This window comes from Pseudopipra pipra, chromosome 1, assembly GCF_036250125.1.
Source record: "Pseudopipra pipra isolate bDixPip1 chromosome 1, bDixPip1.hap1, whole genome shotgun sequence".
Taxonomy (NCBI): domain Eukaryota; kingdom Metazoa; phylum Chordata; class Aves; order Passeriformes; family Pipridae; genus Pseudopipra; species Pseudopipra pipra.
The window spans coordinates 83706028-83733450 of NC_087549.1; the positions used below are offsets into that span (position 1 = coordinate 83706028).

The 27423-nt window shown below is 40.8% G+C and overlaps 1 protein-coding gene across 5 annotated transcripts in view; it reads right to left on the minus strand.

Annotated features, from left to right (window-relative positions):
• Positions 1-10712: 10712 nt before the first annotated feature.
• The window catches only part of PIGN (phosphatidylinositol glycan anchor biosynthesis class N), a 107230-nt gene continuing 90519 nt past the window's right edge, over positions 10713-27423 (minus strand). For 2 of the 5 annotated variants that reach the window (XM_064662438.1, XM_064662458.1), the window contains exons 24-29: positions 26500-26555; positions 25947-26022; positions 24659-24732; positions 21734-21776; positions 19987-20039; positions 10713-11137 (exon numbers count right to left, since the gene is read on the minus strand). In XM_064662438.1, coding sequence (XP_064518508.1) covers positions 11014-11137; positions 19987-20039; positions 21734-21776; positions 24659-24732; positions 25947-26022; positions 26500-26555 — 426 coding nt within the window. In that variant the 3' untranslated portion in view covers positions 10713-11013. Of the gene's footprint in view, positions 11138-19986; positions 20040-21733; positions 21777-24653; positions 24733-25946; positions 26023-26499; positions 26556-27423 lie in introns of those variants that run through there. The other 3 variants (XR_010432246.1, XR_010432248.1, XR_010432249.1) reach the window with 3 other exon arrangements.

Consider the following 27423-nt stretch of genomic DNA (forward strand, 5'->3'; position numbering starts at 1 on the left):
AGTTACCTGAGGTTGTACACTGTGACAGAACCCAGAGCTGCCAATTTCCCCACTAGCATTTCCCATGACTAGCCAGTCTCTTCCCACCTTCTTGTGCCTCTTTTTTCAGGAGACAAAAATAATGGAAGTGCTCATATGGTCTTACAAATTCTTTGCTACTTTGGCTTCCAAATTCCCCAGCATCTGAGGATGGGGTGAAACAGAGAGGGGGGACATTCTGCTCAGATGATTTAACTAATCTCATGCAAATGTACTCAGCAGTCTTGGTACCCATTGTGCTTTCACCTACATAATGGCCAAGCTAGCTGAATATTGCTTTTTCCAAAGATAATAGCATTTTTATGCATTATTCCTTAAAGCTTTTTGTGCTCACAGACTGAAAAACAGCTCCAGCTGAGGAATAGCTGAAGTCAATATACTTAGTCTCTGTCCAGGTAATTATGTATCATCTTCCCATGTTAGCTTAAGAGAATATGATAATGATAGGACATCATTAACATGTCTATTTCCCCCCTGTTTTCTTACTTTCAGCATATGGAATGGAAAACTGCAGTTAAACATTTATTATCACATATTTTCTGACATATACTGTCTACTTATCCTGCATTTGAGAAACAAGTAAGATTTTGCAGGCGAGACAAAACACAAAGGAACAGTTCAAACCAGAATACAATAAACTTGCCTCTCCTGGTATGAATTTAAGTGATTTACTGATTTCTCAATTGTCTGAGTCCACAGGAAAAGGACAGAAAAAAAAGACTAAATATATATATAGTTTCCTGTAGTAAGAGAAGCAAAGCCAAATCATTCAATAACAGTAACAGAAGAGTTGTCAGCTCCTCCTCCACATCCCTCACCAACTCTTAAGTTAATTTGCCAGAGATAAAAACCACCTCGATATACCTTCTTCCCAAGAAATCAGGATTGGTTAAGAAAATTAATGTTAGTGATTTTTCCCTCTTCCAGCCAACCAGGTGTTGCTTCTGCTCACACTCGTGAGTTGACCAATACACAAAGACTTTTGAATAAAAGTTGGGATTTCAAATCTGAGATCAAGGGAATTGGAGGATTTGGCTGAAGGGAATAGGGCAGGATGCATATGAGAAGACAGTCAGCTTGTCACCTCAATCATCACCTGGAAAAGCTGCAGCAATTTGGCACCTGCAATAACACTCCGGAAAGCCACAACTGGCACATAAGTCCATTATATAAAACCTGGCTTTAAAAAAGGAATGATAGTAGACTTAAAAAAAATGTAAGCATTTGAATATTGTAATAACCAGCCTTTAACTTATGCTCTTGAGAGAGCATTTTGACTGTTGATCAATCTACAATTGACCTTTCAATCCATTGGCTTCCAAGGGCTTTGGGAAATTCCTGTGGATTTTGCAGTTGTTAGCTTATATCCAAGGTCCATGCATTACAGAAGCATAAAATCTGTTTTGTTGCTTTAAACACATATGGAGAAAGCTCCAGTCCCCCCCCACACTACAAAAATATGGCTGCTTTCATTGTAGTTGTGTCTCATGCTGTTTGATCATTGTTCAGTGTCCTTCAAATTATTTCCATTAGGAGGAGAAATTGCTTAGAGATTCAGGTTATTTTATGCAGACCTCTTGATTTTGAAAAGAAAAAAAGAAATACAAAAGCCTTGAAGACAGTCTGAATCAAATCAGAGATAATTTCTTTATCATTTTCTAGCCTGCACTCAAACTTATAACGACAATTTTCAGCCATTCTCTCCAAATTGTATTTCCAACTTCTTTTCTGTCTTCAAGACTTTCTAGATCCTATTTTTCGTGCTTGCTCCTGGCTACTCAGGAAAATACTCACTTCAGTAACGTTACGTTATTACTTAGATCTCAATTTGGGCCCTTACAAAATTGTCCTTTTTCTGTTTCTTGTTAATTATTGAGCCAGTGTTTCGGGCACTGAATCGATTAATGTTTATTCCAGAAAAGGAGCTTATCACCTTCCTACATGTCTCCTGAATGAAAGACACCATCACATTGACACACTTTGACTAAGCCTCACCCAACCACAAAGAACTTCAGATGTATTTTAAGAGAGATGAGATCAGCAGAGGTAAAATAAAATAAAAATAAAATCATGGACTCAAAAAGCTTCCCAAAATGGAAAGAAGACGCAGCAGTAGCATGTACTGCTCTGTGGTGATGTAAAAGCCCACAAGGATCATTGTGAAGATTACATGCTTGAGGGAATGCCTGATGAATGTACAGTAGCCATTCTTCTCCAGGTATCTGTTGAAGATGGAAGGGGTAACCCAAGGAGCATATCACTCTGACAGGGATATAAGCCCAAATATTCTCCTTTAGAATTGCTAAAAAGAGAAAGCACTGGACTTCATTTGTAGTTCTAGTTTGCTAAATTTCACTCAGGCACATGAAAATATTCCTGCATTGTTACATGGAGACCAAAACCAACTTCATCAGAATGACCCTGATTTGGACTTTTAGCTCTTGCTTAACACTTGTGCTACGGAGCAGCTTCTACAACCTTCAGCTTCAGGAACTTCCAAACACACTGTGAAAAAGTGGTTTGTGATGAAGCAAAGTTACTAACAGCATTCCCGGTGAGTAGCACAAGGCCAGTGCGAGATGAATGCTGGAGAAGAGTTTCAAATTACTGGAAAATAAAAACATTGTTGGGAGGTTGGGGATTGGGGTTTTTTTTTTTCCTAATTCTATTTCCAATTAAACCATTTAGTGAAAGCAATATTTGGCCAAAGCAGAGTGTGATTTTCACAGAACAACAATAAAATATTTAATATGTTTATGTTCCCCAAAATTAAAACCAAACCAGAACAAAATGCACAGAACAAAAAACTGTTCTGAAATGAGCAGACCAGTCTTTTGCTGGAATACCTCTATTTTTGCTCTATGTCTGAGAAATGCTAGGCAACTGACAACTCCCACTTCATCAATAGGAGCTGGGGATGCTCCATCTGTGATGAGCTCTGATCTGTTTACAGTCCTGCTTACAGCTGCCATCCCAATTTAAGCATTATACAAGAAAGTTTTTCCTCTTTATAAGCCTGCTTAGCCAGACTCTGGTCCTCCAGGTCACTTAAGCACATGTTTAACTAAAGTGCATGAGCGATTTCTTGAACTTAAGAGAGAACCTGACACCGTCAGCAGGGCTAGGTTGTTTGAAGTTAAGCACATGCTTAAGTGCTCTGCTGGATATTTGCCCAAACCGTCAATCTTTTATAGTTAATCATTTATCACCCTGCTTATGTTCTGGTAGTTATGCTTCAGTGTGCAAATATGTAAATTGCTTTCATAAAGCTCTGTGCACCGAGCACAAATAATGCTTTCTCAGCCCTTTGCAGGAGTTCTCCAGTCCTGTGACACCTCAGATAGATCAAGAAGCACTTAGAACTGGCAAGAAAGTTACTTCTCCCTTAATTAAACAGAATCATTACCGTGTTCCTCTTCTTAATAGTCAGATGCATTCACAGACTTGCAAAATAAGCAAATAAATAATGCCATTTAGCTCTAACCTGACAACTATCATGCATTTTGCCTTTAGAAGCATGTACATCTATCCCTCTTCTACCCCACTCTGAGAGCGAGAAAGGGAGCAAGCTGTCGAACCTACCATAAGCATGTTTGCGTAACTTTGGCACAGATTAAGGTACATAACTACCTACAAGGGTATTTGCAGTGTATCACAAGGTAATTCTCCCAAACACCAGTGACCATTTTAATTTTTCTTTCCCTCCTGAGGTTAATTGCTGTGAAGTAGAGGGGAATGTCACCTCCACTCACCTATGCCCTGTTGCTTTGTATTCAGAAAGCTCACAGCTTCCATCATTTTTCACAAAGAATTAAAATTGCCACAAGGAGAGAAAATATAGTTGCTGCTATTCAGTTCCTATATATTGGATTGGAATGATAAACAGCAATGGTGCCTCACTGAAATAGGGCCTTAAAATACAATTAGTTGCAGTTCTATAGATTGCAGAGCCAGTTATTCTGTGCTCCTGCCCGTGAGGCCTTCTATGCACCCACTAATGAAAAGGCTGCTTTTCCCCAGGTGTCAGGTGCTTTTGCAAGAAATGAATACTGGGAAGGGAAAATGAGAGTCTGATCCCTTCCTCTGTAGAGCAACTTTTTGTAAAAATTTATTCTCTGTCAAGCAAACTGCCTGAAAAAAAACCCCTGCAGTCAGCTACTTTTTCTAAGAGGAAGCTTGAACACTGTTCAGATTGAATCATATTAAAACAAATTAATGCAAACACCTGGTCTCACAATCATTAATTGAAAAAAATCAAAACCAAACCTCAAGTTTTAAGTATAAAAAATCCCTCCTCCAAACAAATAAACAAACAAAAAAGCAGCCAACTAAGGAAACAGGCTCCCTCATGATACACTGGTTGCCATCATGAACTACTGAACAGGACAAAACTCGTCCCTTGAACTGCCCTGGGATCAGGTGCTGACTCTGCAAATGTTCCCAAGCTTCTGCTGCAGACTTGGACTGGCAGGTCAGGTCCTGGGCCACACAGGACACAGGCCTCTGGAGGAGCAAGGGTAGGAGGGATCCTTGAGGGGAATGACCGAAAGTCACGCTTGGGAAGAAAATCTTAGGCAGGGTTCACTGCATGGCTGTTTTGGGATTGGCAGGGAAATAAAGCCCCAGGAAATGGAGGAGGCTCAGAAAAGATTTCAGAAGGCCTGTGTTCAGTTCAGGTCCTGCATGGTGATTTGGCCATCATCCCAAATACTAGGATGTTTTCCTGCATGATGTAATTCTTTCAAAATGACATGCATACTCACTTCTGCTTTTGTCTGTAACTATCAGTTAATTACCAAGTTACATTAAAGCAAATAAATTTGCAGCATTTTAAAGGAAATATAATGTGTAAATGTAGATTAGAAGAGACACAGAAAGATACCACTTGTATGAAAAAAATGCACGGTGGTAAAACAGATATTTTCCTTTCACAGTAGGTCAAATATAACAAGCTTCCTACTCAAAGCCCATGATGGAAAATATCCACTCACTTCTGGAGATCTAGTGAGATGGAGACACAAACATCTGAGCAGCTAAATATAGCTCTGGATAGCAGTGCTTTGTACAATAAGTTCTAATGTCTCTTAACTTAATATGGAAATTGATACAAAAATAAAATTGCAGTATTTTCAGAGCCTGTCTCTGCTTGTGTGCTCACCAGGACTCACACCACCAAATTTCAGCCTGTGTTGAAATTACTCTGCAGTTTTTGTCTTACACTGTCTCATATGCCAAGAAGGCAGAATAATGATGTCCAGCACCAAAAGGCCACATCTATTGAGATATATAAAGGTTACTCCACAAAAGTCAATATGAGAACTGCACTGAGAATGCCTTGTCCTTCAGCATTTCTGCAAGAGCAATAAGCTAAGTTTAATTAGAGGAGCCTAGGTCTTGGTCAGAGATTACCCCAGCCCTAAATGCCAGTGGTTCAGTTCTGCAACGTTTGTTACTGGACACATGCCCTTTGGATCAGTTTGTGGTTGCTGAAGCTTGGGATGGGCTTGGGCAGGTACAGCTGGAGCAATACTGCTAACCCCTTGAGAAGGAAGAGGAGGCAGTGGGAACGGTGAAGAGCCATGCTAGTGGACATGGCTTTCTCATGTTTCTCCCCCCTTCTTGCTGTGAGGTAAAAACACTGGACCTGGGTGCGACTGTTTTGCAGCGATTTAAGTTGAAATTCCCCAGGCCTGACTCTGCCCTATCCCATCCCTTGCTCAGCCAGTGGCCCAAGCACCGGGCATATGCAGGACTTGGTGGCCTGTACACCAGGTCACAGGACAATTCAGGTCAGGAAGGACTGCCTCGTGGCCAAGGTGATACCCTGAGAAGCAGGGTGCAGATAGGAAGAAATTCAGAGCAGAAGTGGGCTACATCACTGGTCGTGTCCTATCGCAAGCATTAATGGCTGTGGGATCTTAGTGTGGTGCTTTCTCTCCCTGTCTCGAGAAAGCACTGGACGATATTCAGCCATTAACAGGTTTGCCAGTGGTATTGCCCCGAGTGAAAGGTAAACCTGTAGGTCAGCTTCACCTTATGTAACATTAAAGGAAAAACTCTTACAACTAAAATGGAAAATAAAATGCAAACAAAACAAGGTGCATTTTCATCTATTTCCATCTTATCCACCTTCAAAGTCAGAAAGTTATGAAGCTTGCTGCCAAGCATAGAGTCAATAAATAAACAAATGAAGAAAATATCAACAAGCTTGATTTTAAAGGTCATGGGAAGAGGGTGAGTGCCATGATTTCAAGCCTTCTCTTTCTCCTTTTCAGTCCTCAAATGCTAAAAAACTGTGCCCTTGCCCTAGGGTGAGTAGGGAGCCCTTGCAGGAAGCAGCTGAATTCAGAGCTTCTTTAAGCTGATGAACTGGATTCAACCCTGCACATCCTTATAAATATAACTAGTCCAAGAGAGACCAGTGAGAACCGTAAATAGTTTGGTGACCACCAGCTGTTATGACAGTCAATTCCAGCTCACCACAAGCCCTTTCTCATGGATGATCAGGACTGATCTGGGACTGTCCCACACATATGGCAGCACTGCAAGACAGGTTCCCAAACCTTCCGCAGCCTGGCAGCTCACAAAGCAGCTGCCCAAGGACAACACACAGGAGAAGAAAGTTTCTTGCCTTCAGGCAGGCTGAAGCCATGGGATGATGGAGAAGGGGGCATCTGGAGCTGCCCCACTACTGTGACACACAGCACACCCCAGAGCAGGTGCAAGACAGAGATGTTCTCCCTTCTCTACTCCAACCATAGCTCCCCAGAATAATGTCTTCAGCTAGCTCCTGTTCAGAGCACCCCACATCTATCAGGATGCAGAAGCAAGCATGGTACCCTCCAAGCTTTTTTGCCAAAGGCATCTGGGAAAAGTACTCTGAACACTCCAAAGCCACAGGAAAAGGGACTGCAGGATTCACATGGACAATTTTGAAAAGCAATAAGCATCACAATCTTACAGATTAGCTGAGGTGGTAGGAGCTGAAATAACATTTGTATTATGACTTGGCCAAACCAGACACTGCAGTTTAAGGTTTGGGTAAGACCATGAATGTTCATTCATATCTTTGTTCTCATTCAAGAATGCGAAGACTGTAGCAGACTTACAACTGACAGATATGGCAGCACTGAAATTGCCAAAGCTTGTAAAATCTGATTTTACAAGTGAGGGGGAAGGGGAAGTAATTTAGTTTGAATCATAAGAGGTCTTGATACAATCTAGGCTTCATCCTATCTGAAGAAACGGATCGCTCCCTGGACAGATATCAAAAGGTTGCCATGTACAGCCTTGATAGCACAATAGCGAAGAACAATTCCTAGAGCTGAAGACTAAAATATCTTTGTATTAGCTGCGCTTCAGTACAGCTTCTCTCACATTACACCACCTGATGGGCACTCCAGGTTTATGGTTATCTCTTCAGGGGTCCATGGATCTGAAAGCAAGAAGATAGAAGCTTCTTGCAAAGGTTTTTAGTTAAAAAAAATGAAATTGTGCAATCCTAGGCAAAAATAACAATTTCAATCTACCTTCCTTTTCCTCCCTTAAGTTTTCACTCTCTGGAGCCTCATCTGCTCTAGGAGTCAGAGAGTCTGCAGCTCTGCTACAGGTGAAAGAATGCAGGCAAAGAGGACTGGGGGTAATTCTATCTTCATGTCCTTGAAAACACATAGTCTGATCTCGAAAGTTCTTGTGGCTCAGAATGCCCCTTTCTTTGGCCTGAGTCCTGTCTGAATCCCATGAGGAGGGATAACGCTCAAAGACCCACAAGTAGAACAAAAGAAAGCTTAAATTCAGCTGAGCAAAAATTTTATTCCCTACCTTAGCTGCTACGGTTGGGGAGGACTTTTTATTGCTGATGACATTTGTTTCTGGAGAGGAACATGCATCTGTGGGAAGAAAGAGTTGACTTTGTCACACACCCCATGGGGCTTTGTAAAGTAGCTGAGTGGGAGAATTTTTGACACCTCCCTGTGCTGGAGTTAACCCAAAAGTGCAGGCCAAGACTCCAGCAAGAGCCTCCCCTGGGGAGACGTGAGAATAGCACAGCCAATCCTGCCTCTCCATGAGAGCTGCTCTCCAGCACTCCTGCAGCCTCGGATAGAAACCAAATTCACAAATGGCACAGAGATGCAAGGAACCAGAGGGGGAAAGGGAAAGGTCAGCTAAGGTTGCTACCACCATGGTCAAAACAGAGCAAATGGCAAACTAGACCAGATCCCTGCAGAGCAGCACGGGGGAAAAACAACGTGTGTGTTGTAAATGTTACACTGTGCTCATTGTCCCCTTTCTCCTCTTACAAGAATGGATGTGAGAAACAACACCTATTTTGTACAAAAGTGCACTATGGAAACCATAAAACAGAAAGAGTAATTGATGCAGGTTGTACTTTGCATGTCCATTTCCTTGCCTGTATACCAGAGTATGTAGATTATCCCTACTACCACAGATGAGCAGCACTAGACGCAGTGGGCTGAGATGCTGTTTTATTACCAGCCCCCTGCGGTGAGAAAAGACATCAGGCTTGAGCTCCCATGTGTTCTCCTGGGGAGCCTGCAGAGCCAGCAGTGCTTTCTCTTAATAGGTAGGGCATTCACTTGGTCTTGTCATAGATAACAAGCAGTTCTGACATCTTGCAGGAGATGTGCCTTGGGAGTGGCAGCCCTGTAAGTCCCACATTGCTACTTTTTCAATCAGTTTCTTCAATGGGCAGCTGTTTGGCTGCTCCCATCTTCTGCAAAGAAATCACTCCAGCAATGGAGACTGGGATGGTCAGCGGCTTATAGCTGTGTGTACTGAAGTGACAGCAGTGGAGACAGAGGTGTCGATACATCAGAGCTGACGATGCAGTACGCTGCAGTGATAGAGTACACTGTAGATACTTGCAGAGGGGGGCTGAGGTGAGGATAGCTCTCTGTAAAGGATACTTACTGGATCCAAGAACAAGTGTGGCAGATTCTCATGCCTACACATAGGCTTTACTGTAGTGGCAACTTTCCACCTGCTTATGTTGCTCCTTGCCTTGGCTGTATGGCACAACTACCAGCAGTGGGCGCATGCCCACCTTCCGGTGTGAGATCAGCAGGTAGAGCCTGTAACAAATGCAAAATATCTTCCACAACTGAGGCCAGCTGTGCTAGCAACATGCCCAGTAGGACCACTGGACCACTACCTAGTGGAAAAAATTACTCCCTGACCAGTGCTCAGACACTCTCAAGAGGCACCCCAAAGCTGCACGGATGACTGCAGGCCCTTGATGCAATTTTTTTCCCTAGTACTCAACAAGCAGATGGAGGTTTGTGACTGGTTTCTCCAAGCCAAACTTCCTGCAGAGGGATGACTAGTTTCCAGAGTGTTAAACAGACATGTGACCATGGCCAAATGCCAGATGGCTGGAAAGAGCATTGGAGCAGCCCTCACGATGTAGGTCTAGCCTTGGCTGCCAGCCTCATGTCCCATATGTATGAGCTCCCAGATAGGAAGGCCTGGCTGCAAATTGGGAGTGTGACACAGGGATATTACATAGCACAATTTTTAGTGATACAATCAGAGATTGGGTCAGAATGAACAACACTTCTTCTTTCCCTTGCTTCCTTCACTGTGCGAAGGGATCTGCTTAAAAGCTCTTTTAGTGATGGTGTAGATGGAAAAAGCTGTTTCAAAGCAGGACACCTAACAGGAAATACAATTTTTGCTTCAGTAGATATAATGTTTGTATCATTCTCACAACAGATGACTTCAAGGAATGATGAAACACTGAGGTGTAGGTGGGTACTGCAGTTTGCGATACATAATCAACCAAGGTTAGTGGTAGGGAAGCTGATGCTTGCTGTTGTAAGGGCTACAAGGTTACAAGTCTATCTCAAAAGCTTCATGCAATGGATTTACAGTTACTCAGTCCCCAGGAGCGCTCACAACAGCAAAGCCTCTAAGCATCCTGGCTCTTTGCTCTCACTTGTAATCAGTGTACAGCCAGGGGATTTGTGTCTGCATTTGATTCATGGTGCAGCCATTACCGACGCTTGTAATCAGGAGCAGAACACAAGTGGAAAGGAAAACATGGAAACAAAGAAAAAAGCCTCCATGTGGCATCACTCTCTGCAAACCAGCAACTCCAGCTGGTTTCACGACCTCTTTATGCTGACCTAACTCCGGGCTGTCACAGAAACAATCAGCCCTAAACCTTCCTGCCTACCCTGGCATGAACTGGACCAGGGAATTCAAATGCTATTTGCTGTCCTTTAATCAGGTTCCTTTTCATTTGAATCAGCCATCTGAGTGGCATATTGCTCAGCCTACCCAAGCACAGGAGGCAGCAGGAGAGCACAGGCAGTGGCAGCAATTCACAGCGAGATTAGCTTTTAAAAGCTGTTGTCTTACATCAGCAGCCTCACAGTACACCAGCCTTAACCTGCCTCAACATCTCACATACACACACTGACACAGTCACAGAAAGCACAGCCAGGTTCAGAGGTATTGAAATGCATATGCCACATCAGTTACACAGAAATCAGTGATCTGCCCAGAATGATTTCATTTACGCCTTAGTCAGCAAGATGCTTACGCAAGGCATGAAATGAAGCTAGAACTTTGCAGACTCTTAATGAGAGTATGCGTGAGACAAACAGCTGGCAGACAAGCTATAACTACCAAAATACTCCAAACAAACCAACTACAAAGGACAGTTATCTATTTATTTTAAAAAAGAATTTTGTTGCTGTTTTTATTTTCAAGAAATATGTACACTTGGAGAATAAACCAGAGGCTTTTTTATCCCCGTTGATGTCTAAATGGCAATTCTCAAATGCAAATTTCAGTCACGTCACAGCATTTAATCTGTATCAACAGAGCACTCTGATCCCTGAATGGGATTTTGGCACTCTAGTCCATTAAGTCATATTTACATCCTGGAGGTGGAGACTGGTTCAGAGGAAGCCTGAGGATTTGAGCAAGGTGGGAACACTTATCGCTTTATCACGTGGAATGGTGCTTAGTCCTTCTGGGAAGTTCAAGTCTCTGTGTGGTTAACAGCTGTGCCAGTCCATTCATCAACATCATAAATATGGTCAGAGACATCACCAGCACATAGTGGCTAATGCTGCAAGGAGGAGACAGATAAAAAAAGTGAGAGAAAAATACAAATTTGCAGAGTTAAAAAAAAAAAATCCTGACATAAACAACCCTCTAAATACTTTTTTTTCATTTTAACTAGGCCTAATTATTGACCTAGGATGTCATTATATATGCTGCTCCTACAAGACAAGTATTAGAGCAGCACTATCATGTCAAAACCAAAGTCTGTGACAAAATAAAATGGTGGGGACACCAGAAACCACAACTGAGCATATATCAAGTGAGTAAGAGGTGCCGGGTGTCCTTTTTATTCAAGTAGGTAATTCAAGTTATGTGACTGAAACAATTGCAAAACTTCCATTTGCTGTCAACTATAACACAGAATCTAGGGAGAACTTGCCATCAGGCAGACATTCCTTGGTAGTAAGACAACCCAGATATTTATGATAGCTGAACTGCAATTTTCTAGAGAAAAAACTATTCCAGTGACAAGAAGCTGTAAGAAAAACAAACAAACAAACAAACAAAACAACCAAAAAAAACCCACAACACCCCCCCACACACTACTTTTTCACTCACCATTCTGAAAACTGTAGAATTCTCTGCTATGGTAACACATGTTTTCAAAGAGATTAAAGAGGTGAGTTCAAGAGTGGCTAATAAACACAACACGAAAATGCAGCTTCTGGGTTAGAAAATCCTTAAGTCACTAATGATTAAAAGTCTAATGAGCAAAGAGCTTGTTCTCCACTCACTCAAATTCTGTTACCTGATATTCCCTAGTGTTACAGATGGGCTATTCAGGGTCAGACTGAGATTTGACCTAGGATATTCAGCATCCTATGTTCAACGGGTTCAAGGCCCATTTGGAAATAAATCTGGCTAAGGATGTCAAGAATAACAAGAAGGGCTTCTTCAAAGACACCAATAACAAAAGGAAAACTATGAAAAATGTGGATCTGCTACTGAATGGAACAGAGACCCTTGCAACAGAGGTTGCAGAGAAGGCTGAGATACTGAATGTTTTCCTTGCTTCAGTCTTCACTGCCAAGGCTAGCTCTCGGGAATTCCTGACCCAGGAGATCAGGGAGCAGGTCTGCAGAAAAGCAGACTTTCCCTTGGTGTGGGAACACTGGGTTAGAGACTATTTTAAAGTCTGACATCCACAAGTCCATGAGTCCTGATGGGATGCATCCACAAGTGCTGAAGGAACTGAAGAAAGTGCCAGGCTACTCTCAATCATCTTTGAAAGCTCGTGGTAGAGGTGAGCAATTGGAGATGTGCCAGAAGACTGAAAGAAAGCCAAAGTCACCCCAGTCTTCAAAAATGGTAAGAAGGAGGACCAGGGAGTTACAGACCAGTCAGCCTTGCCTCCATTCCTGGAAAGGTGATGGAATGGCTCAACCTGGAGGTCATCTCTAAGCATGTGGAAGACAAGAAGGTGATTAGGTATACTCAGGATGGATTCACCAAAGGGAAATAATGCTTAACCAACCTGATTGCCTTCTATGATGGGATACTAGCTGGAGATAGATGAGGAGAGAGCAGTGGATACAATCTACCTGGACTTCAAGGCTTTTGACACTGTCTCCCTTGATATCCTCAAAGGCAAACTCAGGAAGTGCATACAGGATGAATGGACAGTGAAGTGGATTGAGAACTGGCTGAAAAGCCGATCCCTGAGGGTTGTAATCAATGGCACAGGGTCTAGTAGGAGGCTGTCACTAGTGGTGTCTCCCAAGATTCAATACTGGGCCCAGTATTATTTAACTTATTCACCAATGACGTGGATGACAGGGTAGATGCCTCCTCAAAAAAGATGTCAAGAGGATGAAGCCAGGCTCTTCTCCATGGTGCCAAGCAACAGAACAAGAAGCAACAGGCAAAAACTAGAACACAGGAAGTTCCACCTGAACATGAGGAAGAACTTCTTTGTTGTGCAGGTGACTGAGAGCTGGAACAGGCTGCCCAGAGGGGTTTTGGAGTCTCCTTCCCTGGAGATACTCAAAAGCCATCTGGACACAATCCTGAGTAACATGCTCTGGGGGATCATGCTCGACCAGGGAGGTTGGACTACATGACCTCCAGTGGTACCTTCCCACCTCAACCATTCTGTGATTCTGTAACATCTCAATCGAGCTGCTGTTAATGTAAACCACTGGTCACTAAGAAACCAGAATTTTTCCAAAGCCAGTGACATTCCAGGCTAGAGCTGCAGATGAAACACCTCTGCACTTGTCTTCATCATGCATCCAGTGCTGCTTTGTTTTTTTCTGGGACTAATGAAGATACTGGCATTCTGACATGAGAGATACTCATACCTTCTGATGCACTTATACCCACAATTTCAAAGTAGATGGCTCTTTAGGACAAGCAGAGTAACTTGAGACTCGATGAAGTCTGAGTTTAGTCACAAAAAAGGATTGCAAGGAACACTTGCTGGCTTAATGATCCGGAATTTCTGCCAGAGGACTCATTCAGTTTGAGAGTTTAGCCACAGAAGAGCAGTAAAGCTCATAATGTCGATGCTATCAATCCTCACAACCTTGAGACTGTAGCAACTCTGGCACTAGCCTAGCACAATTTAGCTCTGTGAAGTGGAGAAGCACCAGCTCTTAACAAAGCTGGGCCACTAACCACTGCGAGAGAGTAAAAGTAATCCAAAAAGTTCACTAATGAGCACAAGCTCTTCTACAGCCAGACTACCAGTAACTAAAGGACCAAAGTGTATGGAGAACACAAAACCAGACTTTACCGATGCTATAGGATTTTTCCGTTTCAGTTAAGTCTGACTAAACCTTCTCACAAATACCTTGCTAAAAATATATAATTTTAAGAAATCAATTAGAAAAATCCACTGGCATAAATGGGCTCAGACCTCAGTGAGCACAATCCACCTCAAAAGCTTGCATCCATGTAAACTCCCACCTGCATGCAGCACAACTGAAAATATTCAGTAATGTGAACAACTCGAGGTTTAACATATCAGACAGGAAACATCTTTCCTACAAGCATCTGCTTCTTGCAATTCTAGCTAAGCAGAGCAGCATGTCTATGAGAGCCAAGCTCCTGTCCCGTTTCTGTGGGGAAGGTGTAAGAAGACAAAGCGAGATCATGCATGAAGTCAGGTAGGAAGCCTACTGTCACCTGGGCAGTGCACTTTGGACTTCGTAGTACACAGTACATCTACAACAAGATAACGCAACTCCCTCAAGAGTTGCCCTTGCAAGACCATCTGTGTGTGTTACAGCTTCAGTTTCAGCTCTCCATGGGAAAGGAGATGTTGACAGCTGAAATTCAAACCCTTGTTGCAGTCACCTTCATGGCTTCATGTGCCCCTGGCGACTCTACAAGCAGCACAGGTACATGAGTTTGCATAGCTCTTAAAGGAACAGCTACTCCAATAAATAGCTGGATGGCTTAGTGTCTCATGCATTACTGGTAAAATCTCAGCCTTCCTTCTCACCTGGCTCCAGAATTCTAGTTTTTCACGTAAGCAGCAAGAAGCTGCTTTTCACGTAAGCTTTCAAAGAAAGCTTGAATGAGAAATCTGAAAATCACAAGTCAAATGAAGGCCCTGCCTTTATTCCTTCAGATACCCCAAGACAGCCACCAGAGGACCATGGTTGGCATCAGCATGGTCCCTAGACAGGCATCTGTCAAGACCCTAGACAGGTCCTGTCTGACCCAAAAGGAGCTCTTTCAGATGTGAGTGCTTATCAGTGATTGGGGGGGGCATAGAGACAGGCTTTCTCAAAGGCAAAGGTCTCCACAAACTCTTCTTAGCTACCTGTCAGTTGAAGGACTGGATACCTTTGCAAAGAAGAGTGTGTTGCACACACTTCTCCCTTCCTATTCTGCAAAAGGCTGAATAGTTTTGCTCCTTTATTAAGATATCAGTCGTTCAGAGTAAATATATATATATATATATTGCCATAGAGCACAGTTAAAAACAATTTCAATCTACTTGTCATGTAATTACAAATAGTCAGAATCTCTGGGGTTATCAGCAACTGGTACTGTGGTGCCTGTGGGCAGTTCTGTCTGGTAAATTACATTTTAGTCTGAGGTAATGTTGTAGGTAAACAAACAAAGCAAGACTCTTACGAGCATATGCCAAACAGCAGTGTCAAAATCTTGATCCCTATACAATTCAGAACTGCATCCTTGACTGGATCTGTAGTTACAGTGAAGAAGGTAATTCTCAAAACAAGCTTTCTGCATCAGAAATCAAACCTGAGCCAATGAGAAAAGGGAGTGAGATTCTAGGCTCCAGGCAAGTTAGATCCATGTGGAGGAAGAAGAAACATAAACAGATATAAGAGAATAGCATAATGGGGCACAGTGAGGCAACACTTGTAAATGAGATGGTAGAGGTAGCAGGTGTAGGCGATCATGGATGATCTGTGGTAAGGCCATGCTGTTCAATGGAAAGGTGAGTGCTCTACATATGGATCAGTGTCAACAGACAAAGCTAGTGGTAGGAATATTCTTTATCAGGGAGGAAGACACCTGTTTCGGTGGCAAGGAACCACAAGGAGAACATATGAGGTACTACCATCTCCTGGCTTTTTTTGTGACAGTGTATATTGGTGAGAAGTACTAATCAAAGACAAGAAGAGTCTAAGATAGCAAAAAATTTGACGGGTTGGGGGGCCGGAATCAATCTTGTTCCAAAACTTGGCTTTCTCTCAAGACAGGCTAATTCCTAAGATGACACACCTGATTAGAAGCTGGAAAGACAAGAAGATGGAGTAAGTTACCATAGCACTTGAAAAACTAGAAACAAAACAAGTAAAACAAAAACGACTTGTGCAAGAAGTGAAGAACACTCTCCAGAAGAGTCCAAAAATATTATTTCTCCATGACATGCTATTTTGAACAGTGGGACTGTTCCCAAGCACACCCTACAACTCTAGATTTGGATTCTGAATTTTAAGTCTCTTGCATTTACAACCAGGATTCCACACCCTCTCTCCTCTGTTTCACAAAAAACAAATCACAAAGCCCATGATTTTTGTTTTAATAGTCAGACCAAGAAACTCCAGCACCCTAACCCTGAAATCAATTCCATTATCCCTAAAACCTATAAAACCAGTCTCGTACTTAAATCTGTGCCCCCGGACCTTCAAGACTGCAGAAGAACAGTTAAGATCATAATTTTATCTTCCAGCAACTGTTATAAAAAGAGGGAGCAGTACAGTACGTGTCTGTATAAAGCTATATAATAGCCATATAAAGAACCTTTAAGGTTTATCTTGACTATCAGACTGTAAAGATATTTACAAATTGCATATACTGTAAAGACATAGTAGGCTTTAAAGGCTATTTCTCTCTCTCTCTGGAGATCTATAGATAGAGACAGATAAATATACCTCTTAAGCCGCAGAGAAATTATTTTAGTGACATTGCATATGATGCAATTTAGGTTACCTCGAGATATAGAGGTAAAGGGTAGCAGGCCTCAGAAGCTTGCGTAAGCTGTTGCTTTGAGTTCCACATTCACCGCAAGATTATTATCCTGTCATTACACCAAAACAATGAAAAGCACTCTCTGAAAGACAAGTTCACACTGATTTTGGCACCGCCATTAAGAAAAGAGGCTTTAAAATTTTCTAGGAAGCCATAAATATTTATGGTAATTGATAATGTACTGCAAGGAGGGAATCAGTTGATAACTTGCTGAATGTGGTAATACAGGACTGTATGTTGGATCTGTTGTTGCTCAGCATTTCATTAATGAACTGGAAGAATGGAAAAGGTAGAAATCTGCTTCCATTCAAAGACAATACTTAGGTGGCATGGTGAATTCAATCAGGAGAATAAAGACATCACATTGTTAATACAAATATGAGGCATAGTAAAATGACGTCATGTAGTTAAGACATGGTAGAACGAAACGTAGAAGTCAGGAGTTGGGGTGAAATGTTTAAAAAAAGGAAATGTCAGTTCAGTAAACAAACCTGACTTCCAAACAATGAGATCCACTAGGAAACAAAACATCAGCTTAAAAAAAGGAGTGAAGGTCTTTTTATTGCAAGGGATTTAAAACCAGCCCTTCCAAATGAAACTTGGGTATTGGAAAAGACAAGTATTGCTTAATGAGACTCTCCTACTGAACTTGCATATTCTTGGTAAGAGAGAGGAAATACAAAAGTTTTAAAGTGTGGTAATTAGAAAATCCGTAGAAAGCCATGACCACAAAAAAGAATGAGTATGGAAACATACATCAGAAGCTTTACAAATGTGGCACATATACCACTGGACTCTAACAGACTTCGGAGGAATGAACAGCCACCGGGCAATTACATTGCTGCTTTTCCACTTGTGATTTCAGTGATGTGGTAACCAGTAATGAAACACAAATTCAGATATTTTTGCTCACACACACTTTGTATCAGTGTCACAAAACAAACAAAGCCCCTGCCCCCCCCTAAAAAAAAGAAAACGTAAGAGCAGATGTCCCTAAGAGTGCTCCTATTCTTTGTTCTGAGAAATCCTATACAGGTTTTGTTCAGATACAAACAGTTGGGGGTAAAAAAAAAAAAAAGAACCATCATTTCCTTAACTGACTCAGCCCCCTCAGGAAAATTTTGGCAACATGTAAAATTTCAACTAAGACAGGATATTTTCAGACCTTGCTGTCAAAGCAGCAACAGACAACACTGCAGAGAATTGTCACAGAGTTGTCACTGCACTTGCAACAGGAGGACAGGAAAAAGCCACATTAGTATCTCACTCCCACTGGTTTTGGGAATTGCCCAAACCCCCGCAAAGCTCATCTTCCCTTTCAGGAATAAACAAAAAAAAGCTTCTGCTGTTGCTTGCTAATTTTGCCAAGGCCTGAGGATCACACATTAGAAATCTGCTCAAAGGAAAAAGTTCTGGTGCGAAAATAATGCTCATGTGTCGGGGTTGACAGAGAACCTGTCAGCAGCCTGGCAATTAGTGACGAGGAATTTAAACAACTTTAAGGAAATATTTACTGTAATGCTGGACGGAACAAACATAATGCAGCCCAGACCAAAGGTCACCAATCAAAATGTGCATAATATCACCAATGACAAGTGTGCACAGTGTCCTCAGGTCACCAATGACAATAAGCACAGTGTCTTCTGTTTCTCCAGTGAGAATATGTACAGTGCCTTATGCTAGAGACTTTTGACCAATTGTGTTGTGGCACGATAGTGTACAAAGAGTATAAAAGAAACACTTGAGAGCAATAAACAGCTTCCTGATCACCTTACACCTGGACTACGTCTGATATCTGTGTCGTTTTGGCCGCTCCGACTATCAGTGACACTCATGCTATAGAAAAGAAGGACCATTTCAGCACTGTCCCTATGGCTTCACCTCTTTTCTTATCCAATCTCATTATTTTTATCTTATGTGCCTGTACACACATACATACAAAACAAATATAAAGAGACGACAATAAAATAACATAGGTGGTAGAGTCAAGCACTCAAAAGTGAAGTAATGACAGAGACAGCCTGAACATTATGCATTGCCACGTTAAAAATTAATCACAAATTACTCTTCTGAAAGGCCTTTTTCAGTGCTTTCTTCAGTGATCAAAACACACATGCGGAGAGGCAGAATTATAGTGGTGCATAACGAGCTCTCCTAAAGTCTTCAGAAAAAGCAAACTTCCAGCTGAAATGGATCAAACAATGCATCACTGTTGTAAAGCTCTACACTATGAAGGCCATGTATCAGAGAGGAAGCTTTTGAGTACTTGTAACTATTTATATTTTTGCTGCTAACTCCTACTTAGCAAGCTTCTTACCCAGCAGAACAGAAATTTTCTGAGGTCTTTAATATCTTTATTAATCTGCACAAGAATTAAAACCAAGGGATGAGGCCATCTGATTTACTATAAACTGACCATAGCAAGGAAGTGTGATGTTAAAGCATCATTTTCACTACTTGATCCAACTGTAACTCTGCCTCCTAGGAACCTTCAAAAGGTAGCTCTAAGCAGAAATTGGAACCTTGAAAGAAAACAGGTAGAATACGTGTGCACACGTGTGTGTCCATGCATGCACCTGCTGCTGGGAATGTGGGGGCTCAGCAAAGTAGACTAAACAGGATATTAACAATGGGTCACTATTCAACTTCTGTTTAAATAACAGTGTCAAGTGACCAGATTGACTGGATTAGTAACGACGCATTCCCCGCTAAGCTTATTATGGCATATTATCTATTTCCACAACTCAGAGAAGGTAAACCTGAAATGTGTATTCCTGGTGTTTATTATTTGTGGACTATTCATAAACAAGACTCCACAGTTGAAAATCTGCCCCACGATGTATGCTGTGGAGGCCAATATGACTCATAATGCAAAACAAATTCTGTTACTTTACCTGTGATTTCTATGTTTAAATGCTGATGTTAAACTTTTCCCCAAGCAGAGGGAGGATAAATGCATGGGCCTTGGTAGCCACCAACATATTTACACAAGGTTCATGAATTCACAGTGGATTGTATAAGGAGCCTTAACTAGACACAAGATAATTAACAACTTTGATAAATTGTTATTTTAACAGTGATTACAACTAATTAAAATGAAAAATAGTAGTTATAATATTTTTTGTGTAATTACTCTTAGCAATGAAACAAATCCTACTAACTGTATTTCTTGCCATGTTAGATTCATTATTTTGTGTTGCTCTGGCACAGATTTTCAGACACAAGTTTTAGCTTGAGATATGTATACATACGCGTGCACATGTGTTTCAAGTATGTGAAACATCCCTGAATCATTAGATTAAGGAGAATCATTGGAAAAAATTACAAGAGTTATGAGTAGATAAACAACAATATGAACCTATGAGCCTTTAAAATGCACTGGAGGCAAAAAAGGTACTGTACCTTGTTCCAATATCCAGCCAGCTTCCATAATCTTTCACCAAAAAGAAAAAATGCTAAGAAATAAAACAACTTTGATTAGTACATCAACACTGCACAATTCAAAGCAGAAAATTAAATCCCAATGTTTAAGGCTGTTTACTCCAAATTTCTAATTCTTCAAGTAAAATAAGGGCAAAACATTTCAAGGAATGTTCATTTGGACCACAGTAAAGAATAATCTAGGAACAAGAAATAGATTTAACATGCTATCAAACAAAAACATCTAAAGAAGCAATAAGTTCTGTCTAGCTGGGCTTGTAAGAAACAATAATACCAGAACTTTTTCAATAAGAAAAGCCAAGCCACCTTATTGTTTGAAATAACAAGATCTCAAATGTATAGTGCCTAAAAGTTTTCATGGAATTTCAACACAAATTTCTTCAGGCAAGTCTGGCAGTTCCCCACCTGTAAAGTGGGAATAACGCTGGGAGAAGACAGCACTTGTCTATTAGTGACTTCCCTTAATTCTAGCTGGTGGTACATTGATTCAAGATCACAAACCCCATTCTCTTTTTTTTTGTCCTGCAACTTCCTCTCTTCTTTATACACACAGAGCTCCTGCATATCAAACCTCTTCAGTAATATGTGTTTGGTTGTTTGGTTTTTTTTTGTATACCAAGTACATACTTGTTAATTGTTTTAAAATACTTAAACCGAAATAGAAGAATATGTGAGATGTAAGACCTGGATATACTGGGCTTGCTACACACCAGTAAATACCTGCAGGCTTCTTTTGGTTTAGTTATACTGATTTTATTAGTGAAATGTTATGAATGTGGTTTAATGGTATTTTAATCCTTTTCCTGTGGGAATTATCCAAAATCAGATTAGTCATACAGACTTATTTGAAACTAGATGTAACTATACCTTCTTCATTTCTCACTCTACAGACAAATTAGTAATTATTGGATTTTTACTCACTGTTTTTCCTATCAGGTGATATTCACAGATCTCACTGTACTAGGATATAAGATCAGGAAAGCTCACTCCAAGGGACAAAACGAAAACAGCGTGTATGAAGTGACAACACCAGCTCTACCTGCTGGTTTGAAAAGGTTTCTGTTTACCTTGTGATAGCTAGTGGCACTGCTTGTTGAGATGAAGACAGTTTGAGTGGACAATGAAAGCATACTTTTAATCTGCAAAAATTATGTTGGGGTATTGTTCAGCTTTGGGTTGTTTTAGCTAGCTTGGTTTGCAGATGCAAGCTTTCTGAAGATAGCATTTCCTAACAAAGGGCACGAAGTGTCTTTTCGGATGTTGCTGATCTCTTGGATTCTGACAATTTTAACAGAGTTGGTGGGTAATGCATTTCTCTTTTTCAAGGGAAGATGGTGTGGGTAAAAGGTTGCAAATTCCTGAAAAATTAACTAAACCACGCCCACAGCTAAAACTGATATTCTTATTTAAATTTTTCCTAGGAATTTGATTGTAAAGAATATGAAAAACTCAGAATGGTAACATTACTTCATTTTTGTCTCCTATTATTATGAGAACACTGCTTCTTCAGACGCATTAATTACATGAAATTTGAAGAGCAGTGATTGGAAGAGTTTTATCTCTAAGTTATGCTAGGATTTCAATCCAATTCTCTGCCCTAGTTACAGGAACTTTGAAGTCTGAAACAAATTCAGATCTCTCTTGACGGAATTAGGAGAACCCTCTGCTTCTTGATCTTATTGGATCAGAATGTGCAACAACAACTTACCAAAGCCATAATGTCTGAAATCACAAGAACAATGAGGAAAAGGCTGCAAAGAAAAAAAAACCAAAACCAAAATCAGACCACTGACCTTTATTTATGGCCACAGATGTTAAAAAAGCTTATTAAAACCCCCACAAAGAAAGTAAAGTAAGATAGGATTTCTTTCACTTGCCTTTCAAACACTTGGGTATATTTCAAAGTATTAGAGAACAGTTAAAATACATGACTCGGACATGTGGCATTTATAATCCCACCCTGCCTGAAAAAGGCATTTCAAATTAACAGAGTTTCAATTTTGCAACACAGAAGCCTAACTTGAGTAATTTTTGGAGAAAAGAGCATCTTTACAAACAGCACCTGCCTATTCCTCATGCAGGAAGCTCTGTGCTAGTTAGACCAAATACAGCTGATTTAGAAGCTTCACAATGTACCCAAGAGTGAGCAAAGCTGTTTGGTACAGGCAGACAGACACCTGAGTTGATCAGTCCCACCCTGACAACCACCCTGCTGGGAAAGAGGCTGCTAAAGGAGGAGCTTTGCGCCCTTCCAGATCTCTGGGTGCCCATTAGCCGCTTTGGGAACACCCAGCATTTTGGTGGCATGCTCCCAAACCCCTGGGCCTCTCTGTCAGGTGGCAGGTTACTCCCAGGAAGTAGGCTGTGGCCAGTAAAACAAACGAGAAGGGAGGACGCAGAGCTAGTTTTTCCTCCCCATTAACCTAATCTTCCTTTCATTAAACTATGTAAATCGTAAATTACGTGAAAGCAATTGCTGTAACTGGTTAAAACTGGTTTCTAAGTTAATGACACTGAAACAATGTTGCAAACAGCTGACCCATTAACAAAAAAAACCTTTAAATAGAATACAGATATTTTATCAGTACTACCCTCATAAAACCACAAAGGATTTTTTCAGGAAAATGTCCTGCTGCAGCGTTGCATGAGCATGTACTGGGGGGACACCCATACCAATGCCTCTAGATGAGGAAGTTTCTGATATTGCCTGTGTCAGTTGTGCTTCATTAGCAAATCAGGATGCAACAAACCAGCTGCATTCTCGGACACACAGAAAGGCTTCTCTTCCCCTACCTATGGCTCAGATAGGATGTTGCAATCTTACAGTGCCTAGGAGGCCCTCAGCTAGAGGGCTATTTTCACAGGCAAGCTCCAAGAACATATTGGGACAGAACATTCCCCAAAGAAAGGAAATTAATCTGTAAACAGGGAGTTTAGGAGCAATTTGTCCAAATAATAAAAATCTACTTTTTGCCTTTCTGAACTGCAGGAAGCCTTTCACAACAGAAGGACAATGCTAATCTCAGGGCATGTTTATACACTGCAAAGACAAGATTGTTCCCTGTGATGGCTTAATTTATCTAGCAGGGGCAGCAAGAACAATAAAGAGTGCAAGCACAGACTTCAGGATGCACTGACAATCAGAGCACAACCCCTCCAGGGATCCCGGGCATGTCTTGCGGTTTCTGCTTGTTCCCAGGCTGGTGCTGTGACAGTATCACTGCTATTGTTACCTGAGCGCAGCTAAATGAAGCTGGCACAAACACCAGACAGAGTAACAACCACAGCCTCATAAAGCAGCACAGACATACTCATGTCCTCTGGTTTACGAAGCTGGCATTATTTCCCCTCTCACACACACAGATTAACATTCCATAAAAGTCTGCAATATCACCAGCGCTGCCAAGGCAAGCATTCACAAGTTAGGAAATGCTGACCTTTATGCTGCTCAAGCCCTAGAAATGGAAATCACTAGCTGGTTGTCTGAGCAACCCCAGTCCCTTTTGTATAAGCCTTACTGATGAGGATGAATACCCTTCCTTGGGAGTCCAAGGATAGCCCAAGTACAGTGCACACACAGAGCAGGTAAAAGGGATGGTGAACCTCGTGCTGCCACTCCCACAAGAAGTCAGATTTCAGACTACCCCATCTCTCATTAGTACAGAGTGGTGTTGTACAAAGGAGACAACAAACAAGGCACAGGCAGGATGAAAACAAACATAAAGGCAGAGAGCATCACAGTACGTGATGTACTGCTCAGCTGAGCAATATGAAGGAGAAGGTCCCTGTGGTCCTTCTGCCACTGACAGCAGGACTTTTAGTCAGTCCCACACAACATCACATGGTGACAAGCTGAAAATCACATGGCTGACAGAGACCTCCTCCACCTCAGCACTATCCATAATATCACATGATGAACAGAGGATTCAGTCATGTGCACTGGGTCCACTGAAAGGGGTAAAGAGGGCTAACACAGAAAATAAAAATCTAGATAGTGAAAAGCATGACGATATTTCAAGTCTGGATACAGCCCTCTTTGAGGCTGGGCACCCATCTCACATGGTCTCTGCAAAGTCTTTAGAGATGAGGAAAGGACTGGCAGCCATCTAGTCCTACTGCAAAAATATGTAATACTGAACACATCTGGGAAGCACTGAAGTGCAATGAAAGGACATCTGGTCTTTTTTTTTTGCTTTTTCTTAAATGCTATTTGTGGTGAGGTCAGTGCTACAAATCTATAAAGTGGTTACTTTATAAATGGGCTATTTAAAAATATTATACTATAGGCAGAGATGCAATATAAAATAAAAATTAGACTTTAAATTCTGCTCATTTTTTTGAATTATGGAGGAAAAAGTGCTCTTTCTGTGTATTGTCAACAAAGAATATTAAATATCTGATTGTTTCAGACAGGGTGAACACTTCCATTTATACTCATTTATTACTAAGAAAACAACTCCTGAGCTTGCAAAAATCACTAAACAAAACCCCAAACCACAATAACAAATAAAAGTAACAATGTGATCTAAAAGTTTTTGGGGTTTTTAAATTCCGATTGAGATTTGACAGTCCTGAATTCTTATAAAATAGATTTGAAACACTTACTAATGCAGAAATATAGCACTTACTGTACCTCTTAGAAGACAGCTGTGTTGTGACTTGAACAGCTTCGAAAGCACATGATACGAGAACAAATGGGATCACAACCTGTTTAAAACACAAGCAACATGTTGGCTTAGAGTAATATTTACAAAACAACCCGGGCAGGTTGTGAAAATATTTTCCTGCTTTTCAAATTATCACAGAATGTCTATGTTATGAAAATAAAATATAGGCTAGACAGGGTAGAAAATAATTTTGCAGGAAACACTTCCACTAAATGAAAAACTACAATTAAAACACATTAATGATCCTCACTTCATTTATCCATTTTAGCACTAGTGATAAATACTGCAACAAGACTAGAAGTCACAACTATTTAGATTCAGTATCTCATGTGACAGAATTCCAAGTGTAATAGGACAATCTCATCTCATCTCAACCACAAAAAAGTCTAAATATAGAATGCATTCAGTAAGACAAGGATCACACTGCCCCTCTGAAGCCAAGTCAAACAAATGTAAATGGTTCAGTAAATTAAGAAAAAAACAAGTTAGAAACATGAACAGTGCCTTTTGCTCTTTACAAAGCTGACTTGCAATCCTTAAGTTAGCAATGGCAACACATTGCTAAAACCTGATTTCTTGCATCCAGAAGGTTTGCATTATTGGTGTCCTGCCATATAACAGTATACCTGTAGTTTAAGTCTGCTTTCTCCAGGACAGAAGCAGCAGAAAGGCAGAGGCAGGAAATATTGCTTATTTTAGCAATAACCCAAAAAGTCAGTGTTTCCCTTCACCCTTCTGGCAGACTCTTTACTCAAATGCTAGCAAAGAACTCCCACACCTTGCCTGCAAGCAAGAAGTGCATGCAATCCAATCTTTGACAGATTATTTAAAAAATATAAAAAATAATATCCATTGTAAAATGACAACCTAATCAGTAGAACATTCAAAGCCCGTACTTAATGTAATACATTTAAAGCTAATAATATATTTATAATCTCAACATTTCTGTAGATATTATGCTAAAGGAAAAGATTATAATTTTTAAAATGAATCAAGTCTTTTCAACACTTGAGATTTCCATTTTGATACAATATACTGACCTAATGCTGTTAAAATATACATCCACACACTTTAGCTTCTCTCTTTTGAGAAATAGAATGATCTATTTTTAGAAACACTACAAAGGCTGAAAGCTTTACACATCAATGAAGCTCAAATACACATACGTGTTTTTGTGAATTGCAAAGTAACAACATTATATATTATTTATTCAACAGTTCTTTAAGATAATTTCACTAAGGTAAGATTACTAACCTTCAGTACAAGCAAGCTTCCCATCATGAAGGGACTGAACACAGTCAAGAAACAATAGACAGAAGCAGGATCAAAACTAAAGAAACATGAAAAAGACATTACATATCTTTGAAGTGGCATTTTCCATTAAAAAATAGAGCATTTAGTTACCCTGTAACACACTGGGTGTATATACATTTGTCTTAAACAAGGTTTCCAACTTTCTCTTCTCTTGCTGAAGTATTAAATTAGCAGGGACTGCCAGCCTCAATTTTCTTTCTCTACAATTTTTTCTCTACTTGTGTTTTTTGAGGTGCCATGCTGTTTGTGAGCAAGCAAGCTCTCTCTCTTCATGCTGTCAGTAACTTCTAATGGAACTGAGACAATCTCATAACCAAAAAGCTCAAGCTCTTCGGGAACATGTCACCGAGAGTAGAAGCAAAATAATCACCATTCCACTGACTATTGCTTTAACTCTGCTGCCCTGTTTTTGCTAACTAAATTTATATTTAGTACGTCAACTGCAGGAAGAATTTTTTGTATCCTGTGTCTCAAATCAATGAACAAAATTTACCTGTTAATAGAAGCTATGTTTCCTGTGCCAAAAAAGGCTGTCACTATGAAGAAAACCTAAATGTATTTAAGGACAATACACCACAGAAATGGCTACAGTAAAATAAAACCGTCATTCCCCCTCCTTCATTCCAATTTACTTTCAAAATCTATCATGAAATTACAAGAAGCTGACCCACTATGACAGCTTTACACTGCATTAAGAAATCCCAAGTATTGTCTAGCTCTACCCTAGATTTCACAAATGACTATGTCAATTTTAAAAGACAGGGACTGCCTGGGTAAGGGCTTAGAGCCTGTATTTTGGCCTCTGTAAGAAAGCTGCAGCTGGCTTTTTGGGCCCCTACCTGGCAAGATAGGAAATATCTGGACCACAAACCCAACTGTGCATTCAAACACACATGCTTTTGCAGAAAGTAATGACATATGCATGTGTTCTGCACACCAAAAGAGACGGTTTTATTGAAGAACTGACCATGGAAGAGGTAGTTGGCTCTTAAACAAGACTAAAGGTTCCTATGCTATCCTTCCCATGGATTTGTTGTCCAAAGGTTATGCTGAGTCTACCCATTGCAACACAGGACGCCCATTTCTTTCCTCACTTGAGGGAGGGAGGACGAATCCAGCAATATCTGTATAGCTGGAAGTTTTCTGATAAACCCTATCCTTTTCATCTAGATGCAACACTTACTGCTATATGAGCCCAAGAAAGACATTTTTCTATCTCCTGAGCTCATTGGAGCCCATTATAGCTCACACAGCTTCAGCTGAAGGACAGTTTTTAACTGCTTTTTTGCATAAGGCAGAGGGTTAGTCAGTGAGGATGGCTGCTGCTGCCAGGGCTCCCTCTGGTCCTTTCGCTCCTGTTATAGCTCCTGCACTGGATCATTTAAGTCTCTCCATAAACAATTTGCTACCAACTGTT